This window comes from Porites lutea, chromosome 10 (assembly GCF_958299795.1).
Source record: "Porites lutea chromosome 10, jaPorLute2.1, whole genome shotgun sequence".
Taxonomy (NCBI): Eukaryota; Metazoa; Cnidaria; class Anthozoa; order Scleractinia; family Poritidae; genus Porites; species Porites lutea.
In genome coordinates, this window is record NC_133210.1 from 31,441,584 (window position 1) to 31,465,262 (window position 23,679).

General features: G+C 42.9%; 1 protein-coding gene and 1 non-coding gene across 2 annotated transcripts in view; both read left to right on the plus strand.

Moving 5' to 3' along the window:
- The window catches only part of LOC140950030 (uncharacterized), a gene marked incomplete at its 3' end in the record, with an annotated part of 79,267 nt that overhangs the window by 44,813 nt on the left and 10,775 nt on the right, over nucleotides 1-23,679 (plus strand). The window contains 24 exon segments of the mRNA XM_073399188.1: nucleotides 257-881; nucleotides 1,234-1,487; nucleotides 1,815-2,393; nucleotides 3,000-3,186; nucleotides 3,678-3,892; nucleotides 4,214-4,375; nucleotides 4,749-7,709; nucleotides 7,873-7,992; nucleotides 8,359-8,847; nucleotides 9,311-9,550; nucleotides 10,090-10,266; nucleotides 10,590-10,943; nucleotides 11,185-11,790; nucleotides 12,447-12,929; nucleotides 13,289-13,536; nucleotides 14,065-14,461; nucleotides 15,501-15,914; nucleotides 17,282-17,449; nucleotides 18,024-18,467; nucleotides 19,127-19,722; nucleotides 19,831-20,464; nucleotides 21,431-21,654; nucleotides 22,226-22,412; nucleotides 23,094-23,389. Of these exon segments, the coding sequence (XP_073255289.1) occupies nucleotides 257-881; nucleotides 1,234-1,487; nucleotides 1,815-2,393; nucleotides 3,000-3,186; nucleotides 3,678-3,892; nucleotides 4,214-4,375; nucleotides 4,749-7,709; nucleotides 7,873-7,992; nucleotides 8,359-8,847; nucleotides 9,311-9,550; nucleotides 10,090-10,266; nucleotides 10,590-10,943; nucleotides 11,185-11,790; nucleotides 12,447-12,929; nucleotides 13,289-13,536; nucleotides 14,065-14,461; nucleotides 15,501-15,914; nucleotides 17,282-17,449; nucleotides 18,024-18,467; nucleotides 19,127-19,722; nucleotides 19,831-20,464; nucleotides 21,431-21,654; nucleotides 22,226-22,412; nucleotides 23,094-23,389 (11,060 nt within the window).
- On the plus strand, nucleotides 13,904-13,976 carry Trnat-agu (transfer RNA threonine (anticodon AGU)). Its single transcript has one exon. It is a non-coding gene; the product is annotated as a tRNA-Thr (tRNA).

The following is a 23,679-nucleotide window of genomic DNA, read 5'->3' on the forward strand; positions in this document are numbered from 1 at the left end:
TGTTAATGATATGCACAGTAGAACCTGTGGACAAGTAAACAGTACATAGTACGTCTATAGGACTGGCTTGCCAGTCAAAATTGCTGTCTAGAATATTCAGTTCAATATGTAATTCAACGTATTCACGTGATGTTAAAGTACTGTTCTGGGTCTATTTAATAAATCTTTTACAAGTGTAGTTTACAAGTTTAGCCATTGTTTTAGACTCTGAAAACAATAGCTACTATTAAATTGACCCCTGATCTACTATTTGCAGGCTGTCGTCCTTGTGATTCTGGTAAATTTTGTGCACACGAGAATGCAACTGCTGTTTCTGGAGAATGTTTTGCTGGCTACTTCTGCCGTCGTGGTGCCGATTCAGCAACACCTAATGCAAGCTCAGATTCTGGTCCTTGCCCAGAAGGCCATTACTGCCCACTGGGCACAGGCGAACCCAAAAATTGTCCACGTGGAACTTTCTCCAATGTACAGTTCTTAGAAAATGAATATCAGTGTCAAAATTGCACAGAGGGATTTTATTGCGGAGAACTTGGACGAAGAAATGTTTCTGGACCATGCGACCCTGGCTTCTATTGCCTCAAGGGATCTAAGGTGCCTAACCCACCAAGCGTGACAGAGTCCGGAGGACCATGCCCAGTGGGTCATTACTGTCCAGCAGGAACCTCATATCCACTTGGTTGCGAAGCTGGTAGCTACAATGACCGCACTGGCCAAGCAAACTGTACATCTTGTTGTGCTGGGTTCTACTGTCCATCCAACTCAACAGCATGTGTTCTGGAGTGTCCAGTGGGACATTATTGTCCGGTGGGAACTGAGGCACCATTTGATAATCCATGCCCCAAGGGATATTTCAATAATGAGACAAGGCGGCAAGGCATGAGGTAGCAGTTTATTGTGTTTAATTTAAGTTCTTATTGCTCAACGATTCTTGCTTATATTCGCATTCTTTATGTGCGTTTGACAAATTGACACCAGTCACTAGACATTTAACGTGAATTGATTGCAATTTCCTTATACCTGTTACTAATAATGCATTGATGATAAAATCTTGAACAAATTCGGATTATTGCTTGGGCTTCTGGTAGAAAATTCTCTGTATTAAGTATTAGAGCTAGAGTATGGTGAGATTATGGTTTATTCAGGGTGGAGGACAAATCCCGTGTGGTGCATTTAGCGAGTTATAAGGAGTTAAAGATTTTAAAAACTTTGCTGTCAAATACTTTTCTCTTGCAGTGGTTGTACACCATGTCTGCCAGGCAAATTCTGTGACAAAGCAGGCCTTGAAAAACCGAGTGGGGACTGTGCAGGGGGTTGGTACTGTGTACGTGGAGCGTGGTCTAATAAACCAACTGAAGTGGGTGTCCTTGGTTACTGTAATTCTTCAAGTGGAATGGGATGCTTCTGTCCCAATACAACTACGGGAGGAGTCTGCCAGCCAGGGTTTTACTGTCCTAATGGTTCTCGTGAGCCAACACCATGTTTGAGAGGTAATTTGTTGTAGGAGACAGTAAAGAGTTCAGGTCACAGTACGGTTTGGTCATTACCTTGCAAACACCTAATTAACTGCTAGTCAGAACCATCCAGCCACTTTTGATGTGTCTATTTAACATGGTGTCGTCCTTTAAAGAGTTACTTTTCCGCTCGTTTCCTAGCACCAATTTAGAAAACAGAAAGTGTAGTCGAACAGTTTGTCCTTCAAGGATGATTTACGCTTCAACCACTGATACTTAACCCCCATCAGTACTTGTCCTTTTTTTTTTCGCTCTTAGCAAAGGTTTAGAAATAAACTGTTCTGTTCTGAATCTTACTTCCAGGTCACTATTGTGCTGTTGCCGAGCTGTCTAATGTCACAGGTCCTTGTGACGCTGGCTACTTCTGCAAAGAGGGAGCCAGATTTGCTGCTCCAACAGATAATGTTACCGGAGGCGTTTGCCCCATGGGTCACTACTGTCCTGCTGGAACGTATGACCCAGTTAAGTGTCCTGAGGGAACCTACTCAAATTCTACTGCCAATCAAAATATAAGTAGCTGTCTGGCCTGCATGCCTGGGTATTACTGTGGGGCGAGAGGTCTGGAGCAGCCATCAGGACCATGTGATGCAGGCTACTACTGCCCAGGTGGGCAGAAGACAAAAACTCCACCAGAGTACACCTGTACCCCAGGACATCATTGTCCTGCTGGAAGTGCTTATCAGGTGCCTTGTGAGAGCGGAAAATACCAAGATGAGTTCCAACAGGGATCATGCAAGACCTGCCCCGAAGGGTTTTACTGTGATGGAACAATTCTCAATGCAACACATTGTAGCCACGGCGTGCAATTCCCAAGCCCATGTATCAAAGGTCATTACTGCTTAAGTGGAACTAAATTTGCACGTGAACACAAATGTCCAGCAGGTAAGAGGTTAAGCTATGATTGATGATAAAAGTAAGATTCAAAAACTTTGTGGTCTCGTCAATGTTGAGCAGCTTCTTGTAACAGTACCTCCGATTTCTGTGAAACCAAACAAACACTGAGAACGAGTAGAAGTGTACAGAAATGTTGATTGTTGTGTTGTGAGCAGCCACACTGAATGTAAGGAAATGACGGATAGCCTGCTAGTAATTAAGTCATGCCTCACACCCGCGATACAATATCCAAGTGCGACAGTGAAACTTAACAGATTAAGCTAATGGTGTATCTACTTTGGGAGGAAGCATTGCAATTATCTTTTAACCTCAAGTTTTTTTATTTTTAGCTCATGTCATTGAAACCATAGTCTGGTTTTACCTATTCTTGTCACTTACAGAGCCTTCGAAAAACTCAAAAGAAATTAATGTTTAATGAATGCTTCATATCTGATAAAAACACGGCTAAACTTTACGTCTTTAAAAAACCCGAATTCATACATTTTAGTGCAAGAATGAGTTGATCTTGATCAGAAATTTTGAAGCTGTTCGCAAAACCAGCAGTCGTGTATCATCAGGTTTGGAAAAAATCTTGTTCCTCATTCTTTCTTTTAGGGACATTCAATAACAAGACACATGGTAAAAATGTCAGTGATTGTACCAGTTGTCCAGCCGGCAAATATTGTGCAGGGGAGGGAAATGAAATCTGGACAAATGACTGTTCACCTGGGTTTCACTGTATTGGCGGTGCTGACAATGCCTCTCCTAATGACGGAACAACTGGTGTAATTTGTCCTACTGGGTAAGGATTTCAATTGCGCGTTAGAACTAAGTTTAGGTGGAGGTACAGTCACTGCAGACTGCCTGGTCTGTCACTGCCATACCTCACGGTTCGTACAGAGTCTTGAATTCTTGAAGAAGTCTTTAAATTTGCCCAGCAATTTTTTCAGACCTGGAAGAGGTCTGGAAAATAGAGGTCAAGTCTGGAAAAATGGTAAAAAGTATTGAGTATTTTTTTAAAGCCCCAATAAATGCTTAATAATGTGAATTTTTTTCGTTTTTGTCAAATCTTGCTCAATCTCGCCTGTACGTCTGTAGCACATCATGAGACAAAATGTGACTTTCGTTCCTGTTCCATTGATCGCCTATTTGATAAACTTGAGTCTGGAAAAAGAAAATATTGTTTTGGAAAATCTTGGATATTTGAACCAAAAATCTTTACGAACCGTTATACCTAAATAGGAAGGAACTGCAAGGAACTGCGTTAGATTTTCTCTCTTTTCTTTCCTGCAGACATTACTGCCCCGCTGGCACAACTGTCACTATCCCCTGCAAGAAAGGTACATACGGCCCCACAGAACAGCTAGGTTCCCAAGCAGAGTGCAAGGGTTGTGATCCAGGAGAGTATTGTGCTATTGATGGTCTCAACAAAACAACTGGGAATTGTTCCTCAGGGTATTTCTGCAAACAAAATGCCTCTGTGAGTGAACCAACAGACGGTACTACTGGTAAGTACTGTAGCTGTTGTTGAGCAACAGTGGCCTTTAGTACTGTTTTTCATGCAGAGCAATCAAAGGAGCTCTTACTTTTTAAGCTTATACATTTTTTACGGTGGTCCGAACTACGTCTGCAAATAAAAAAATTGAGATGTGACGTCTTGTATCTTTTGATTGATCTTTTACAACGTTGCAACGTAATAGTTTTTCTTACCACCCCATCTCAGTCCCACGTTGTTTGGGAATTAGAAGGCTCATATCCCCAACAAAATAACCTGCCATGAGAGTTTGTGCTTCTATAACAAACGGAACCTTTCAAAATTTTCTTTCCAGGTGATGTTTGCTGGATTGGGCATCATTGTCCTGTTGGCACAGCCAGTCCTCATCCCTGTTCTCCAGGAACGTACATGAACCGCACGCAAGCTGCTGAGTGTGACACGTGTCCACCCGGGTACTATTGTATCAATAGAGTTTATCCAGAACCTTGTCCTGCAGGTAAGACCCCCCCCCCCCCCTCCCCCTTGAAAGTGAGTAAGAAATAAGGATATGAGTCACAAGTACAAAAAATTGCGTTTTCTACACCCGCCAGGTATGGACTAACTGTATTCTTCACTTAATCTGCATCTTTTGAAATTTGCTCCAGCAACTAAGGAAACTGTTTCGTTGTTAGATCCTCTCAATGTCCTAGTTTTTTTGTAACCCAAAAATCCTAATTAAATTTGAGCTGTCCGTTTAGATATGTTCTTCACGTCACGTAACGATCTTGCTAAAAATGGTTTTAACTGCATATTTGAAGTACAGATTTTGATAAAGCCTCCCGGTGGAAGTCAACAGAAAATAAGAGTATCTCTCACTTGTTCTTTTTCAGGCTGGTACTGTCCACTTGGCACGGGACACGACTGGAGACCTTGTCCAAGAGGAACCTTCAGTCCAGTTGAGTTCCTTTCTAGAGAAGAACAATGCAAGTTATGTGATCCAGGCCACTACTGTGCTCTCCTTAATGCTACAGCAACCTCAGGACTTTGTGATGCGGGATTTTTCTGCCATAATGGTTCTGACCAACAACAACCATCTGGCGGTAACAGAGGTGATGCAGGAATTTGTCCCACAGGAAGCTACTGTCCACAGGGTGACCCACTAGCTCCAATAGCTTGTCCTGCTGGCTACTATAATAACAGAACCCATGCAACGTCTTTTGCCGACTGTAAGAAATGCCCCGGTGGGCAGTACTGCGAAGAAGATGGTTTAACTTGGCCAAATGGCCCTTGTGATCCTGGCTACTACTGTATTGAGAAATCAGCCTCTCGAAAACCAAATGTATCAGACACTGGAGGTCCTTGCCCACCCGGCCACTTCTGTCCAGGTGGTTCTCAATATCCAATTGCCTGCAAAGGTGGCGAGTACAATTCTCGGTGGGCACAAAGTGAATGCCTTGTTTGTCCTCCTGGTTATTTCTGTCCGAATGCTTCGACAAATGTTACTGACTGCCCCCAAGGATTCTACTGCCCCAACGGCTCAGCGTCAGCTATTCCATGTCCAAAAGGGTCTTACAAGAATGTCACCTTGGGTGATAATGTCCTCGACTGCACAATCTGTCCTCCTGGAGAATATTGTGAGTTTAGCGGCTTGCCTCAGCCATCAGGTTTGTGTGCTGGTGGTTGGTTCTGTACTGGTGGGTCATGGCAGAAGAGGCCTCTAAACACAAGCGACATAGCAAATGGTACCGCTGTCTGTCCACTGATTGGTGAAATTGGAGGATTTTGTAAGAAAGGCAGCTTCTGTCCAGCAGGATCTCATGAACCATTGCCTTGTACGCCAGGATATTACTGTTTGACTGATAAACTAGACAGTGAGTCTGGGGTCTGTGCAGCTGGTCACTATTGCAATGGAAGCACTATTTATAGTCATCCTGTCAATCAAACAACTGGAGATAGGTGCCCAAAAGGTTACTACTGTCCTACAAAAAGTTCATACCCAACAGCATGCCCACCAGGAACTTATGCTGACACTGAATACAACCAGTTTAAGAACAATTGTAAGCCCTGCATTCCCGGTATGTTCTGCCCAACGTTTGGACTTGATTACCCCAGTGGAAATTGTTCTGAGGGATTCTACTGTCCAGCAGGAGAAACCCAGCAAAGTCCTCCAGACAAAGAATGTCAACCTGGTCATTATTGCCCTGAGGGTAGCGGACTTCACAATCCATGCCCTGCTGGGACTTATCAGCCATACTCAAGGAAAGGTTTTTGCTACACCTGCCCAGCCGGAAGCTACTGTGATCCAAATGAAGCTAGACAAAACATGTCATGTGAAGGAAATGGCTCTTGTGGAGTGATTGCACCATCTGATTGCCCTGCAGGATATTTCTGCCCCAATGGTACCAAATGGGCCAAGCAGTATCCATGTCCTGTGGGAACCTTTGGTAATGTGACGAAGCTTATGGAAGAAGCACAATGCACTCAATGCACTAAAGGTTACTACTGTCATAAGTCCGGAATCACAGTTCCAACTGACCAGTGTCATGCAGGATATTATTGTGTGGAGGGTGCAAGTGTACCAACACCCAATGACACTTTGACAGGCGCCCCTTGTCCACCAGGTTCGTACTGTTTACAAGGGTCGCATAAACCGCAACCATGTCCAATAGGCACCTATGGCCCAACCCAGAAACTTCAAAGCCTATCAGGCTGCATGGATTGCGATGGAGGAAAGTTTTGTGATTTTGAGGGCCTGGCTGCTCCCAATGGCTCGTGTGACCCTGGATTCTTCTGTCAGATTCGCGCTATCAGACCTAATCCTGTTAACTCTTCTCAAGGCGGTGGCATTTGTCCCACAGGACACTACTGTCCCAGAGAGACAACCACTCCATTCAAATGTCCACCTGGCACATTTAACAATGAGACTCATGCAACTCAACCTTCGAACTGTATACCATGCACACCAGGGGAATACTGTGAGGGTTATGGTAACACCTATCCTGATGGACCTTGTGATGAAGGCTGGTACTGTTCAAGGGGTGCATATTCCAAGAAACCACTTCTTAATGTGAATACGACCTTTAATAACTCCAATGACTTCACCTGTCCCATATACTCGGTGAACTTTACTGGAGGTATTTGCCCTGTTGGGCACTTCTGTCCCCGAGGTTCTTCAGAACCAAAGAGTTGCCTCAGAGGCACGTACTGTGGCCAGACAGGACTTGCAAGTCCAGAAGGAAACTGTTCAGCTGGATATTATTGCAATGGCGGTGATGTAGTTCCTAATCCAAGAAACTGTACGGCTGGTTTCTATTGTCCTGTAGGAACAGAAACCGAGAGACCATGCCCTGCTGGGACGTATTCTCCATATGCAGGTAAATCTAAGGTGGAAGACTGTTTGAACTGTACTGCAGGATTCTACTGTCCCTTACATGGAGCTACAGAGGTGCTGTTTCAGTGCCTACAAGGATTTTACTGTCCAAGTGGATCTACACACAATGCCACTGTCATATGCCCAAGGGGAGCAAGCTGTCCCACTGGAAGCGGCCAACCACAGAACTGCATTCCAGGAGAATATCAAGATGAAGAAGGTCAATATCAGTGCAAAGAGTGCCCACCAGGATATTACTGTGACCCATCTACAAATCTTACAGGTGTTATATACCCAACCAAGTGCACAGCCGGTAATTACTGCCCAGCTGGAACAAAAACAGAAAGACAATTTCCATGTCCTGCGGGCACTTACGGCAATGACACAGGGCTTGAGAGGCGGTCAGATTGCACACCATGCCCACCCAAAGTGTTCTGTGGATCAACTGGATTGAGGAAGCCTACAGGACCTTGTAATGCAGGTGTGTAAAACGTTATTACTTAAGGTGATGAAGGAATCAGAGTTCTTTTGACTCCTAAACATTGCATACCCAAAGATAGTAATTGTGCAGTGAAGCAATCACCAGTTTACCTTAAACGCTAGTCATATATCTCTTAAATTTTAATAATCTAATGCTTTGTCAGGTCACTACTGTGTCAATGGATCTACAACTCCAACACCAACTGACGGCAAGACAGGTGATGCATGTAGACTGGGTGAATACTGTCCTGAAGGGTCTTCAGAGGGAATTGGATGCCCCGCTGGTATGATTTCCTTTATTCACTACAAGTTACTGGTACACTAACTTCTTGCAACAGTGAATTAAGCGTTCCACGTCCTTACTTGATCAGTGGCCGTCTGTAAATTTCAGAATGAATGTAGCTTACTTTTAAGGTTGTTTAGAGACGTTTAGTGGTTTTCCCCCTGTTAGCAAGGGTTTAGGGCACTAAATCTATAGAACCCAGTTTCGTACAGAACGGAATTGCCACATCGCAACCGACCTTAGTGAATAGTGTTGTGTATGATACATCTTACAAAATTCCTTACTCTATGCAAATTGTCTAGTAGCTCCTTTCGTAGATGGTGCTTAATTTTTTTTGACGGTGTATTGTTTCTCATCATTTTTGTAGGCACCTTTTACAACCTAACTGGGTTACAGAATGTATCAGGATGCTTACCCTGTACAGCAGGGTATTACTGTGATGGAACAGGAAACATAGTTCCAACTAAAAAGTGTCGTGAAGGCTTCTGGTGTAGAGGAGGTTCTCCGGAAGAAATGCCTATAGATCAACCTTATGGCACAGATTGTCCAAATGGCAGTTACTGTCCCACAGGTACGCCATCTCCTGTGCAGTGCCCCAAAGGAACCTACCAGCCAAGTCGAGGCAAGGTGCGAGTAGAAGACTGTGTTGGTTGTGATCCAGGAAAGTTCTGTGATGAAACCGGTCTGTTTGCTGTAAGTGGTAATTGCCTGCGTGGTTTTTTCTGTATTGGTAATGCTTCCAAGAGCAACCCTCAGGACAAGATCACTGGAGACATATGTCCTAAAGGCAGCTTCTGTGTTGAAGGTTCTTTCAAACCACAGACGTGTTACAACGGAACGTACATGAATCACACAGGTTTGTTGTTACATTGGTGTCAGATAAGAGATATTACTCCTCATTACCTCTCAGAAATTAGCGACACATTTTCTTGAAAATGAGATATGCTTTGGAGGGCGGGAAATCTGAGCAACACTTAATAAAGGGAGCGGGAGAAACTCTATGGAGGAAAAGACAGGGTGAAAAAGAACTAAGATTCCGCCAGAGTTGATATGTATAGACTGTACCATAAATTGCAAGAAATGGTTGTTGATGGCGATTAAGTGGTAGTTCACAATCTTCTGTGTCCTTAGTTAAACAACGGTTGTGGTGGTTAGGCAGTCATTGTAACAAAAATAATTCAAAACAAAAATGTATATATGAGAAATGCAATTTTCCACGCACCTTAAAGAGATTCTGGGCAATGTTATTCTTATTTTTTCTTTTATGTACGTAATGATTCTTTGAATTAGGCTCATGAATGTCACATTTTCTACGTTAGGTGCTTCTTCATGCTACGTGTGCCCTGCAGGATATCAGTGCACTAAAGCTGTTCTTCCTGATCCCTGCCCTGCTGGGTTCTACTGTCCGGAAGGGACTGGCTACGATACTCAGCCCTGTCCTGTAGGTACTATTGGCAACAGGACTGGCCTGGCAAATGAGTCTGAGTGCACGCAGTGCCCAGGTGGATTCTACTGTGAGACTAGTGGGCGTGCAACCGTGACTAGACTATGTAAAAGTGGTTAGTATTACATTTGTAGTCACCTGACGCGCTATCTAGGAGCACAGGGCCTAGTCTAGGTCATATATGCATCTGCCCTTACATAGAAATGTATGTACATTGTTTCTTCTCCAATAATTTTGGCTAATTTTTAAATTTGTCGCGTTTCCGTGTTGCGTGTACTTTAAGTATAATAAATGAATTCGGAAGACAACACACTAGTAACACAAGAACTATAAGTATGGTAAAATCAATTGTGAAGACACCAAGCAACACACTAGTGGCGCAATAGTTAACCACAACAGATCCTGAAACACAGTTACACACCAAGCGAGTTAATAGGCTGATTTAGCAACAGAACGGGAACGTCAGTTGACGAGGGCGCGCGCAAATCAAACAACTGTCTTGACCAATGGCAGAGCGCAAATTGAGCACCGGAAGGCGTGTTTAGTCCTTACCGCGCGCTTTCCCGTCGTCAAATGACGTTTCCGTCCTGTTGCTAAATCAGCCTACTATCAAGAGGTGTCGAGTTTTCATGTTTGGTTTGTTGTTTCTTGTAGGTTTCTACTGCACATCTGGAGTGAATGTAAGTGCTCCAGATGTGCATTACACTGGCATTGGAGGGATATGCCCTGTAGGGCATGAGTGTCCAGAAGGAAGCAGTACATTCCATGCATGTGACCCTGGTTATTACGCAGCTGTACCAGGAATGGCTGCATGTGACTTGTGTCCTGCAGGTAGGTTGTGTGGTCATAATCTTGTTCATTGATGCCATCATTACCATCAGGTATAAACTGGAGCAGCACTTTCCTTACCATGACTATCACCATGGTATTTCAAACGACAAGAACACCAAGCGCCGATATTAATGTCTGTGGCCTAACCAATGTAGTCGACGACTAGTGTCAGTTTTTTTTTGCCTTCATGTAATGTTTGAACCCCGTAATTATCTCAGAGTACAAGAGAAGAGAAACATTTTTCAGAAAAAAATAATTGATAGAATAATACAAATTTAGCATTTACTAGACGTCTTTCCTCTTAACTCGACTTTTATTTATAGGTAAATACTGCAATGGTACCACAGTCACCCCAGCGACTTGTCCCAAGGGACACGTTTGTCCAAATGGCACAGAATTTGCCACACAGCATCCTTGCAGACCAGGCACATACAATAATGAAACTGACCAAACATCAGAGTCGGCATGTAAACTATGCGACCCAGGAAAGTACTGCGAGGGATATGGACGGGTGTGGCCCAATGGACTTTGTGATGAGGGATTCTTCTGCTCTGGTGGGTCTTGGTCTAAGCGACCTGGTGATATTGGTGCACCCAACTATGATAATGCAACAAGCCCTGCAGACACCTGTTACACTGCATTTGAATGTGTTTGCTCAGCATGGAACAAGACAACAGGTAAATTCTGTTGTTGCAGCCATATTTTAACTTTAAGTGTTAGAAACTTGATGACTCATCCACAGACATAAAATTCCAAACACACAAACAGGCAATGGTGAACCTTTACGTGCGTGGCGGCGGTTTTTAACTCATCTGGTGCTATTTCCATCTTAAACTCAGCAGTTTTTAGTTTTTCCTTTATACGTGAAAACAAGTTATTTTGCGTCACGATCATCTGTTGTTTAATTTTTTGTTGCAGGTGACATTTGTCCCGCGGGCCACTATTGTCCCCAGGGATCTTATCGTCCTCTTCCATGTAAACTTGGTCAATATTGCCCACATGCGGCCATGACCACGCCCCAAGGAAATTGTTCTGCAGGGTATTACTGCAATGACAGCTCTACTGTGCCCGACCAGTTTGACTGTCCAGTTGGACACTACTGTCCATCAGGAACAGGTATTCCGGTGCCTTGCCCTGCAGGTAAGTTCTCTAATACCCCAAAGAACACAGAACTGCGGGATTGTAGAGACTGTACTCCAGGCAGTTTTTGTGCAGGAACTGGGAATTTTGCCGCGACCAACAAATGTGCTCCACAGTATTACTGTCCGGGTGGTCAAAGCACAGCAACACCATCAGAATATCTATGCACACCAGGTCACTTCTGCAAAGAGGGAACAGCTCAACCAGTGAGATGCGAAAATGGCACTTTCCAAAATGAGCAAGGCAAGAGTTCTTGCAAGACGTGTCCAGATGGTTATTACTGCGATGCTACCAATTCTGCGGTTGTGAATGCTACACTTTGTCCTAAAGGTTATTACTGTCCTTCTGGCACTGGGAACTATCGTGACTTCCCCTGCCCAGAACGTAAGTATAAAAGAAAGAAGGGTAACCTGTAAGAAGTTAGACAGCCACATAGTGTCGTTCCCACAGGTGTCCGTCTTAGAATGAATCGACTGTTATTATGAAGAAAGTTTCTAAAAGTTGTATAGTCAACTCTCACTAAGACGGACACCTGGGAGCGGCACTGAGTGTCCGTCTAAGAGTTATGTCTGTCTTATAAAAAATAAAGGACTAAAGGACGTAAAGAAAGGCAGAGACCAACTCTCGGTACATGGTGTTCATTAGGTATCGGAGAACGGAGAATTCTTCGTTTACTTCGCAGAATTCTCGGTATAACGCTCGTTAGCCTCTTTTTTTTATTCAGACGTGGAGCCTCTTTCAAAATATTCTCCTGTAACATTTAACCTTTCTCCTGCTAGTTGAATTATTAATGAAACTCTGTAGGTGTCTGTTCTACTGAGGTGTTCGTTCAGGGATTAGCGACTGTTCTAGAACTGAGAATGCCAAACGCATCATAGTTTCTATGGGAAACAAAATCTTGTTAGTATATCTCACTGGGGCTCAAATTTTTATGCAGTAGAGATGGTAGAAACCATTTATAAACCACGATAACATAAACCTTAAACATCAGCAAAATACTTTTAATGTCTTCAGAGCGAATTCCTTATTTCAAATTGTAGGTACGTATAATGACAGATTAGGATTGATGGCCATTGGAAACTGCACCGATTGCCCACGAGGCAAGTACTGTGGAAGAGAAGGCTTGACAGAGCCATCGGGAGATTGTTATGGCGGTCACTACTGTACTAAGAGATCCAAATCACCTGGACCAGAGAAAGACCTTCTGGCGAAGAATTATGCAGATTATGTTAGCTTCCCGTTCCCGTTCTTGAACGATGCGTGTCCTCCAGGGCACTTCTGTCCCAACGGTTCTGACCCAGAACCTTGCCCTTCTGGTACATTCCACAACGAAGGACGCATCGCTAACAGATCACAATGTGTACCGTGTCCCAGAGGGAGATACTGCAATGGCTCTGGTACTCTGAATGGCACTGCTCCACCTTGTGACGCTGGGTTCATTTGCACAGGGGGATCAAGCACGCCAACACCCACACATCCATCCATGGGATACATTTGTCCAAGAGGCTTCTTCTGTCCTTCAGGTACCTTTTAAATAGTCTGCAATCTGAAGAGCCGCCATATCAGTTGGATGGAACTGACTGTATGAGAGCGTCTTAGAAATGAGATGAAATAAAAAAAACTTCTTAGTCCCGTGTTATGGTCTCTAGGAGGGGAGATTTTAGGTTGATTTAAAGGGTTGTAATAGAAACAAACGGGTTTTTTTTTTTCATTAAGACCGTTTTGTCCTTTGCTTTGTCTTTTTGCTTCTAACTTCATGAAAAAAGTCACGAAGGCCGATATGTTAAATGTATTCCGTGTTTGCCAATTTGTCCTTAAAATGACCACTTGATAATCGGTGATAATTGAATAGATGTGATGAATCGTTTTGTATGTTCAACAGGAAACGTTACAGCCCTTAGTTGCCTACCAGGCACTTATCAACCCAATGAGGGACAAGGAAGCTGTATCTCATGTGGTCCAGGCAATATGTGTCCATATCAGAACATGTCATCAGTCGAGCCCTGTAAAGCCGGCTACTACTGTCCGGATGGAACACTGAAACCCTGCCCTCCTGGAACCTACGGCAATCGCAGCGGACTGTCCACAGTTGATATGTGCACTGACTGTCCAGCTGGATTTTACTGCCAGGTAAGAAATATGCACAGTGTTGGTTGGTATTGAATGTTATTGGGCACATCAATTTTCATTAGCTACTTTTGGCGTAGGTAGGTCTGTCTTGGCAACTCAGCGTAGCGCAATTTGTAGTTGCGGATGGAAGTAAGTCTCCTGGTGACCTTAGTTTGGCATGCTCCTTGCTATTCGCAAGGACGTTATGTTACTCTCATGTTAAGTGGTATATAGTCGACATTAAAGATGTGTGAACAGTTGAGTTTAGCCAACAACTCAGCCTTCAACTAGTTAGAGTCATCATTTGCCAGGCAAATTAATCTAACAATCATCATCATCATCCTTTCACGGGTTTATAACGAACCAATTCAACGACCTGCTCCCAATAGGTTTGTTAGCTCAATTGGTAGAGCGCTGCACTAGTATCGCAGAGGTAGAGGGTTCGAATCCCGTACAAGCCTGAATCTTTTTGCGGGCTTTCTTTTCGCAACTACAAAAGTTTCGTCTATAACTGCGATGATATACTTTCATATAATCTTTCAATTATAGGATTATGCTCAAACTACACCCAAAGGTCCTTGCACAGCTGGATGGTTCTGTGAAGGCAAAGCTAATACTTCTACTCCCACTTCAATACCTGAGTACCCCAAAAATGGCCCATGTCCCACAGGACACTACTGCCTACAGGGAACCCAAGCACCGGCTGGATGCCCTCCAGGCACTTTCCGTAACAGCACGGGAGCTCGCTCTGAAGATGAGTGTCTTGATTGCACTCCTGGTTTTTACTGCAAAGGTTACAGTAATTCCTTTGTAACTGGGCCTTGTGCAGATGGTTATTACTGTCCTCAAGGGTCCAGAGCCAATGTGTCCAGGCCCTCCGAATACTTGTGTCCTAAGGCGCATAAGTGCCCCGAGGGAACCGCTGACCCAATCGAATGCGGTGCAGGTTTGTAGATGTATATCGTTGCTGGGTTGACTTGTAACATGTGGCTAAGTTATTGTTGACCTTAGGTAAATTAGTTTACAGGATAAGGTCACGCAAATGCAGGCAGTTTTATCTTTTATCCACTGGTCACGTCATGAAATGCTGCTATAGCAACATAAAATTGCGGAAAATTTGTAGAGCTAATAGCATGATTTGTAGTGATATTTGGCATAAATACTACGAGTGATTTTTCAAAATTGTTTAACGTAATTTCACGAGCCGTTAGGCGAGTGAAATTTGAGACAATTTTGAAATATCACTAGTGGTATTTATGCCAAATATCACTTCCATATCATGCTATTATTTGTTTATACTACTACCCGCAAAAGGTTTGTAATTTTCACATGTAGGTATTTCAAATTAAGATGAAATACCACTGCTCTAAGCCAATCAAATTGCAGAAATTTTTCCTGTTGTAGTATAATGAAAAAAAGAATTAAAAAAGAGCAGAAATGAGAACAACAGATTGCGTTCATTTAAACATGGAACTTAGTAGGCCCACTTCTTCTCTTATTTATCTTATTATATTTCTCTCGATTTTTATACAGTTTACGAAGGAATCCAGCAGGAAATTAAGGAATTTTAATTTTCAGTGGGCAAAAACCTTGTACCAGAATAATTTCAACAATATCGCATTCTTTTACAGATTTTTCAGGGGCTACAGATACAATTTGGTATCTGGAATAACAACAAAAACTATTTCTCACGGGAGCCCGAGAAAATAAATGTCAAATTTCACAAGAAGTGTGAAAACACAGGTAAATTGCTGAATATTTCATGTGTAAGATGTCAATTTTTGAAATCTGACATTAATTTTCTTGGGCTCTCATAAGAAATTGTCTTTGGTGTTATTACAGATAACTAATTACATCTATAGCCCTTGAAAAATGCAAAAAAGAATGCGATATTGGTTAAATTACACTAGTACAAGGTTTTTGTCCACTGAAAATTAAAATTACTCAATTTCCTGATGGATTCCGTCTTAACACTTTTGTTACAGGTTACAACCAGATTAATAAAGGGCAAAAAGATTGCGATCCATGCCCCGCCGGATACTACTGTCCAAGCAAAACGTCAACGCCCAAAGCATGCCCACCTAGACACTTCTGTCCTGAGGCCACTACTGTACCACTTTTCTGCCCTAACGGCACTTACACACACGACAACATGACTAAGTTAGCAAGTGCAGACGAATGTCTGCCATGTGTTACTGGCTCTTATTGCCGGCTAGGTCAGATTGTCGGACCGTGTCATGGTGGTTACTACTGCAAGAGCAGAAGTCCGGACCCGAACCCCACTGGGGTGTGGAATGCTGTTGACTCTATCATCATCACTCCTTGTGTGAATAACAGTACTGGTAATTACAGTAGTGGGAATTGTTCGAATTGTCGAACAGGACGGTTCTGCTTACACGGTATGTGCTCGTGTGCCCTGGGATACAGTTAAAGGGGCTGTGTCACGGCAGTCCAGTTCATTTTGTTTAATTTTGCCAATTACTCGACCTCAATCGCTATGAAACTTAAAGTAAGCAAGAAATTAAATTAAATGACAAAATCAGAGATCCGAGACAAACAAATATGTCAAGCAACAAAGTTGCAAGCAGCACGAATCAACTTTGAAAAACTGTTAGGCTGAGCAGTTTTCAAAAAACCATAATTTCAATCCGTTTCAATCTTCTTCAGTTTTGCCCATCCGTGGCATCTGTTGTTTCTGTTGTGTTATTTTAACTTTTCTTTAAGCGGTTATTTTTATGTTTCTCTTAATTTAACGGGCATTTTTTAATTTCCTAATTTGGCTGAATTTCGTGACACAGCTTCTTTAAGTAGTAATTAGGGAGGTTGAAGCAGAGGCGTTTTTTTCTTCCGGTTGACGCACGTCAACCGGAAGTGAGTTCGTTTCCCCTCTAATAGAGACGTTTAGATTCGAGGACGACTACGAGTACGAGATTTGACATGAAGTTTGTTCGCGTCTTCTCAAAATATAGACTTCCCGGAAAGCTTCATTTTACCATTTTTCACTAGAGAAGTTAGCATTGTTATCTTCAGTAAAGGAGGTTACGCGCTCTCCCGATCGCTAAATGATAAAACTTCTAACATTTGATATCTTGTTTTCGCCACCACGACATTCGTGCGAAAACTCTTTGTAGAATGACGCTGGCTCAAACGCGTACACTACTTAGTATTGAGAAAATCTCGTACTCGTAGTCGTACTCGTCTTAGAATCTAAAGGTCTCTAATATGCCTTGATGCTACAGGATTTGCATTGCTTAGCGTCTGCTCTTAAAGAGACGATTTACCAAAAAATAAGGGTGAAAACACCGCCCAAGAATGCAAAAAGCCAACTTCCGGCTCGCGTGCGTCACTCAAAAAAATTCGCTAGTATTGCAACCGTCTGCAGCCTTAAAAGATGTTTTCTTCATTCCGTTAAAGCTTAAATCCACTAGAATGTCGAGAAGTCAAGGTGAATTCGAAAAACACAGTGATTTGTTCAAAAGTATCAAAATCGTTGATAAACACTTAAAAGAACGATGCACACGCATTTTTTGAAAATTTTAACGAAGACATATTGTGGACATTGGAAATCGATATGTGTTGTGACCTCAAAAAAGAACAAAGTGACGAACATATCAAACAATATGCTGAATTATTGTTCGTATTAACAGGGTTGGACTGTATAGATATACCCAGTTGTGGGTAGAGGCCTATAACAGACATGTTAGGCGTGATTATGCCGTAAGCTGTTGCTGTGGCTTCATAAATGGTTCCTCTTCTTGTTTCATAGAATACTGGTTTCCAGTGGAGGCTGGGCCTTGTCAGGAAGGGTATTATTGTCCTAATGGAACACTTCTACCTATCCCGTGTCCGGATAACACAATGAAGAATTACACAGGTGGCTACGGAATAGTTAGCGATTGTACTCCTTGCCTGGCTGGAAAATTCTGCTTGAATGGTAATTGGCTTGTCATTAAGGGTTATAGTGTATTGTCATCATCGTTATCATCATCACCATCATCATCGTCATCATCATCATCATCATTTTTATAACAACCATATTCATTACTGTCGCCATTAGCATCAATGAAATTACCAATGGCGTGGTCTTCACCATTCGCCATCATATCGTTCTTGTCGTTGTACGTGACACCGTCGTCATGACATCATTATTATTATCATGCGTGATCATTGTAAAGAATGATAAAGAGTCTCAAGACTATAATTGTTACACTTTCCCAAGTAGCCGAAATCCATGTTGCAGCACCCTAGTGGGTCATCACAATGCAGTCGAACCCGTGACCAAAAATGCATACTGCAAACTAAGAGATCAGACAATTGGTCAAGTGGTCACCTACAAGATTTTTTAAACAATGGGAAATTATTACAGGGCTTTTATTGGGAAAGTGCAGGTGTTTAGGTAGATGGTGGCTTATGGGAGGTGGTCGCTTACGAAAGGTGGTCGTACATGGGGGAGGTTGGGCTACATTGACATTTGTAATTGCTATGACATTTGTTTATGCCATTTTTAGGAACATCGAATGGTGTACCCTGCCCACCCGGAAAGTACTGCCCACGAGGACAAGCACCGATTGACTGTCCTATTCATAGATACCGAGACATTCCGGGGGGCCAAGACCTGGACGACTGCTTCCCATGCCCAGCAGGTCATTGGTGCAATCTCACTGGAATGGTGAATTATAACAACAGCAAGTGTCCTATCGGTCATTTCTGTCCCAGTCAGCTGGGTCCCAGTCTCTGTGGTGCAGGCCGTCGCCGCTTGACACCAGGAGCCGGAAGTAGAAATGAATGCGACTTGTGTCCAGGTGGTCATTATTGTCCTCATGATACCATTAATGTGCAAGGGATACCTTGTAGGAACAGAACCTATTGTCCTCTTGGCTCTTCCCTTGAGACGCTTTGTCCTGGAGGTGCTTTTTGCCCTGGAGTAACAGAAGTACCAAAACCTTGCCCAGGTACGTAGATAAACCACAATACAGTGGACCTCAAAGACTGTCAATTTTCAAGAAGATTAACATGAACATTTTACTATGTAAAGCTCTTTTAAAAATATTGGTATCATCACAAATACTGCTAAAAAGGTCTTTTTCTAAATTGTCACACTTAAGCATAAGCTATAACCACGTTGCACAGCATAGTAAGTACCACAGGAAAGTACTGCTCAGTGGCTTTCATCTGAATGGTCACACTTTAGGATTTCATCCAAAGACTCAAAGTTGGAACCACCTTGTACAGCATGATAAACAGTACCACAGGAAAGTACTGCTCGGTAGCTTTCATATGAATGGTCACACTTTTTTACAGTGGATCTCGAAGACTGTCAAACGTAAAAATTTCACTATGTACAGCTCTTTTAAAAATATTGGTATCATTACAAATACTGCTAAATATGTTTTTTCTAAATGGTCATATTTAAGGCTTTCATCCACAAATTCAAAAGTTATAATCACCTTTTACAGTATAATGGACATTACCACAGGAAAGCACTGCTTAGTTCAATGGTCAGACCAGACAACTTCTTTCACAGGTGTAAAGGATAATAGTCGAAAGGTTGACTCTGTGAGCCGTGGGCGAGCAGCAGTGGGGTTTTATTAACTGTCTTTGTTATTTGTAGGTGGTCATTATTGTACAAACGGATCAGAGATTCCCACCCTCTGTTACTACCCTGACTACTGTCCGCCAAACAGCACTGAAGAGCTCCCCTGTAAGCTGGGATACAAAGCCTTGAACACTTCTGGTCTGCGAGACTCGCATGAAAAACACTGTGAGGTCTGCCCGGCAGGAACCTACGGCAACGACCCGCAGCGTCGCTTCTGTGATCAATGTCCGGCCGGTTATTTCTGTCCAGTGGGCACAAAAAGTCCCACCGCGAATCCCTGTCCCGAGGGCTCATATTGTCCAGCGGGTGTTGGAGAGGCGCAGCCTTGTTCTCCTGGTTCCTATGGTAACCGATCTCTAGCGACGAAAGCTTCAGACTGCTATCCCTGCCCGACAAACACGTTTAACCCTCTACCAAATCAAAGGGCCTGTCTTCCATGTGGTAGCTCCTCTTTGTCTGAAGAAGGCCAAGCAAGGTGTCAGTGCATAGGACAATCTCGGTCTTTTCAAGTATCCGACGGTTCCTGTACGTGCATTTTGCGATATGTGTTTGACGATCCGTCCACCAAAGAGCGAGAAGAGGGAAATAGTGACCTGGATTGTCGGCCGTTGGTTTGTTTACTTTTTAGTTATTAAATTATTGGTAAAAAGGGAAAGGCACTCCGTAACCTTTGGTTATTACTAGTTATCGAACTAAATATTTCGTTTTCGTATTTTTAGGATGCAGACCGGTGTGGGACTGGTGAGGTTTACCGCGCTTCTGACTGGCAGTGTGTCGATCCGGAGACGGAGAGTGTAGCATGCGACAACAAATGTAAAGAAGAAGGCGAAACGGGGGGTGCATTCAGCCCCGATGAAGGAATCTGTATCTGTAAACACACAACTGAATGTAACAACACTTGTGAGAGGACAAGAGTTAAATGTTACATTCAACGGAATACTGACGGGGTCTTATCAATGAATTGTACTGACAATAATGGCGACTCTGCAACTTTCAACATCACATCGGAATTGGGTATTGGAGACCATGATAACGAGTTACACTCCGCTGAGTTCATCTTCACCGATTCTCTTAACAAAATGTCGGCTTTCGCTCCGGGAGAGCTTTCACAAGTCCAGAGTGTTGTTGAGCCCAACTCGCAGTCCGCTCGCAGAAGACGTCGCGCCTTGGGGGATAACTCGACAAGCACACCCTCTCCTGTAGGACGTACCATCGCCAATCCAATCATCTGCCTGACTTATGGCAAAGCGCTAGTATTCAAGGTTGAAATCAACCCGATAAACCGCAGCCTTAGCCACTACCCGCGATATCGCAAGAATCATTTGATGAACACAAATGGCGAGTTTGATTATGGTATGAATCGAAATAATTGTTTATTTTGGTGAAAATGACTTGTATAGAGACCAGACGAAGGTGACTTAACTTGAAAAATAATATGTCAAGCACGTTATTATTTGGTATTTAATCCCACCAATTGTCTGGATATCCAGTGAAATACTGTGCCAACCATAAAGGCTTCGTCCAAACGTATCCCGATATTTTTGTAAACGGAAATTTTTTATTTCGTGTTAAAAAAGAATACGCGTCCACACGTAGCGTATTCGAATCGTTTTCGCCCGTAAACATGAAAACGCTAAAACCAAGAAATACGGTAGTGTCTTTTACAGGACATGCGCTGTATAATGTATGACGTCATCGTATTCCAAAGCCTCAGTTTTCGTCCGTCCACAAAAAAAAAGCGATAAGCCGGCGTTTTTAAAAAATTCAACTCTGCGGACACTTCTCCTAAACATGTGTTTTTGGTATCCGAGAACGCCGTTTACGTGTGGAGGGAAAGTTGAAACGGAAAAAAGAGTCCGTCTCCGTATGAAGAAGTATCGGCATACGTGTGGACGGGACCTCAACATCGTTCTCAAATGGTCTTTAGGACCTTACGATCATTAAGATCTATCCTTACAGACAACCCACCCAGCCCAGGAAAGGTTGGCCACACCACCGGGGTCTACGTCCGCAGCGCTTTTCGAACGATGGTGTGGGTTCTTTTATGTGCCACAAGAAACAGATATTTGAAAGTGCTGTGAGAAGGGACCTACATGTACGGTTTTCGTCCTTATCCGCCGAGAAGACTAGAAAGTCTGCAGATGTTATTACAAAGGCAGCACTTTCTTCTCAGTTATTTAAATAAGAAAGTTTTGGTCCGGCCAGGGTTTGAATCCGCAACAGACAGGCGCTCTCTCAACTGAGCTAACCGGGTGGTGGTTAGATTTTCTCTTCTTTGTTACTTGTCGAGTTTGAGACATGTTCCCGTCCTCTGTACAGGTAACTTCAGACAGCTCCACTCGCTGGTACAGGAATCCAACAATAGTCTCTCGTACTTTATGCACGTGTTTACGCAAAATGGAACTTTTGTGTTCTACGATAACGCCGAGCCGTTCCGAGAGACGTTCGTCACAGTGAAGGAGCAAGGCAGCAGCTGCCCAGACACCATTCTGTCGCCCATAACTGAGGGCGTTTTAGTCGAACTTGGAGTCAGCAATAAAGAGGTAAGGACGTAAACAGTACCACACGAAAGTACTTCTCAGTAGCTTTTATTTAAATGGTAACACCATAGGATTTCATTAGGATTCCATCCACGGACTCATAAGTTACAACTTAATTGACTCCATAAGTGTAGTTGTTTAAAGGGTCAGTTATGAAGAAACACGGTATAGTTGAAACATTAGAGAGATTAAGAGTCACGTTTACAGCAAACGGCAAACGTCAGATTCAAGTTAAGAATTTCTCAGAATAAAAAATTAGTAGATAAAAACTGTCCAGAACAATTCTTATAGATGAAACTGGCGTGAAACTACTTATTTTTGGGTAGAAGTAATTAACAGTAAACGACAATTAAGGGGAAAACTGGTCACGTGGTACAAATTCACGTTTGCCATAATAAACAGTACCACAGGAGAGTACTGCTCAGTAGCTTTCATTTGAATAGTAACACTACAGGATTTAGTCCACGGACTCCAAAAGTTACAGCTTAATTGACGACAGGAGTAAAGGGTTAAATTGAACGATAGTGACGTTTTATTAAATGTAGTTTTGTTTTCTTTATTGTTTAATTTTTAGCCTCAGAACCTGAAGCCGAATTGGGGTGTGATCTGGGGCATGACAATCTTCATGTTGGTCGTTATTATCATGCTTGTTATCGCTGTCATTATCTGGCGCCCCAAGAGCATTGGACGCTACCCCATCCGAACACTCAGGCCCAAATACAAAGCTCTTGGAGCGCCCATACCAGTTGTGCCCATTCCAGGTTTGTTAAGTAAAGATAGGGGCGGATCCAGGATTTTTCTTAGGACGAGGTACACCGCTAAGGAATGACGTAACTGACTGGTGACGTAAATAAATGTTAAAAGCGAATACGAAGAAGAAGGCTTTTGACTAGGCAATAACATAATGTGAACTGCTGAGAATGCTTTACGTATAACATAATATGAACTGCTAACAATGCGCTACATATCTGCATATTTTGCAGAATACCAGTGGTATTCAAACCCGCAGGTCATCTCAGACCCCTCCCCCTACATCCGTCTCTGAAAGATAAATATAGATTGTCCATGTAACTCCCGAACTTGGGAAGATTCGGTCGTCGAGGAAATTCAGAATTAAATTCTTGAAAAATACTTACAACGAATAGCACCATGTGAAAGTATTGCTGAAGAGATTTTTGTCCACAAGCCCAACAGTTAGAACCACATTGTAAAGCATGATAAACACTACCATAAACATACCATAAAAACTACTCATACTAGTCCCAATGTATGATTTTATCTAAAGGCTCTCATTAATTTCATTATGAAACTATCTATCATGTTAACAACCCCTAATGCTTACTGACTTACCCTAACTTTATTGTAATTCGCTATAATAATAGTCTAAAGTTGCCTAAACTTTCTTTGACTCTCATTGTAAACGTTCTCCTTTTGGACACCAGGAATTGATGACCACGTCTACGACCTTGGGCCTCGGGGAGCCCCCGAGGGGGCCTCATTTGACTCCCCGAATGTTCGTTTTGAGCTTGAAAACTTCAACGTCCGCACGCTATACGACAAACTGGAGGATCAGACTCTCCATGTATCGTCCCAGCTGGCACGTCATCAGGCGGACCTGAGAGCGTTTTATGATCGGATTAGTCAACAAGCTGAGAAGCTCAAAGGAATGTTGGATAGCATGGACGTGTCTGCTCTTATCAAAGCGACCAAAGAGGCTGGAGCAGCCAGAGCAAGCCGGGTATGTCGAGCACTGAAATTTTTCTAACTAAGATGAAATGAATAAAGAAAGAAAGAAAGAAGGTGATGTTCTTCGCCAACCATTCTGGATTGAATTGGAATTTGGAAGAGGGGTAAAACTCATCATTACAAGAGCGAGAACCAACAACACACTCAACTCAATTCTGGTATCATCTCCAGTAAGATCCTCACCTGTGAGTCAACTAACCCCCACCCCTCCCCTCCTAAAGAGGATCAAATTAAACAATTTATTGCATATACAACATGGAGAGAACAATGTTTAAAATGTGT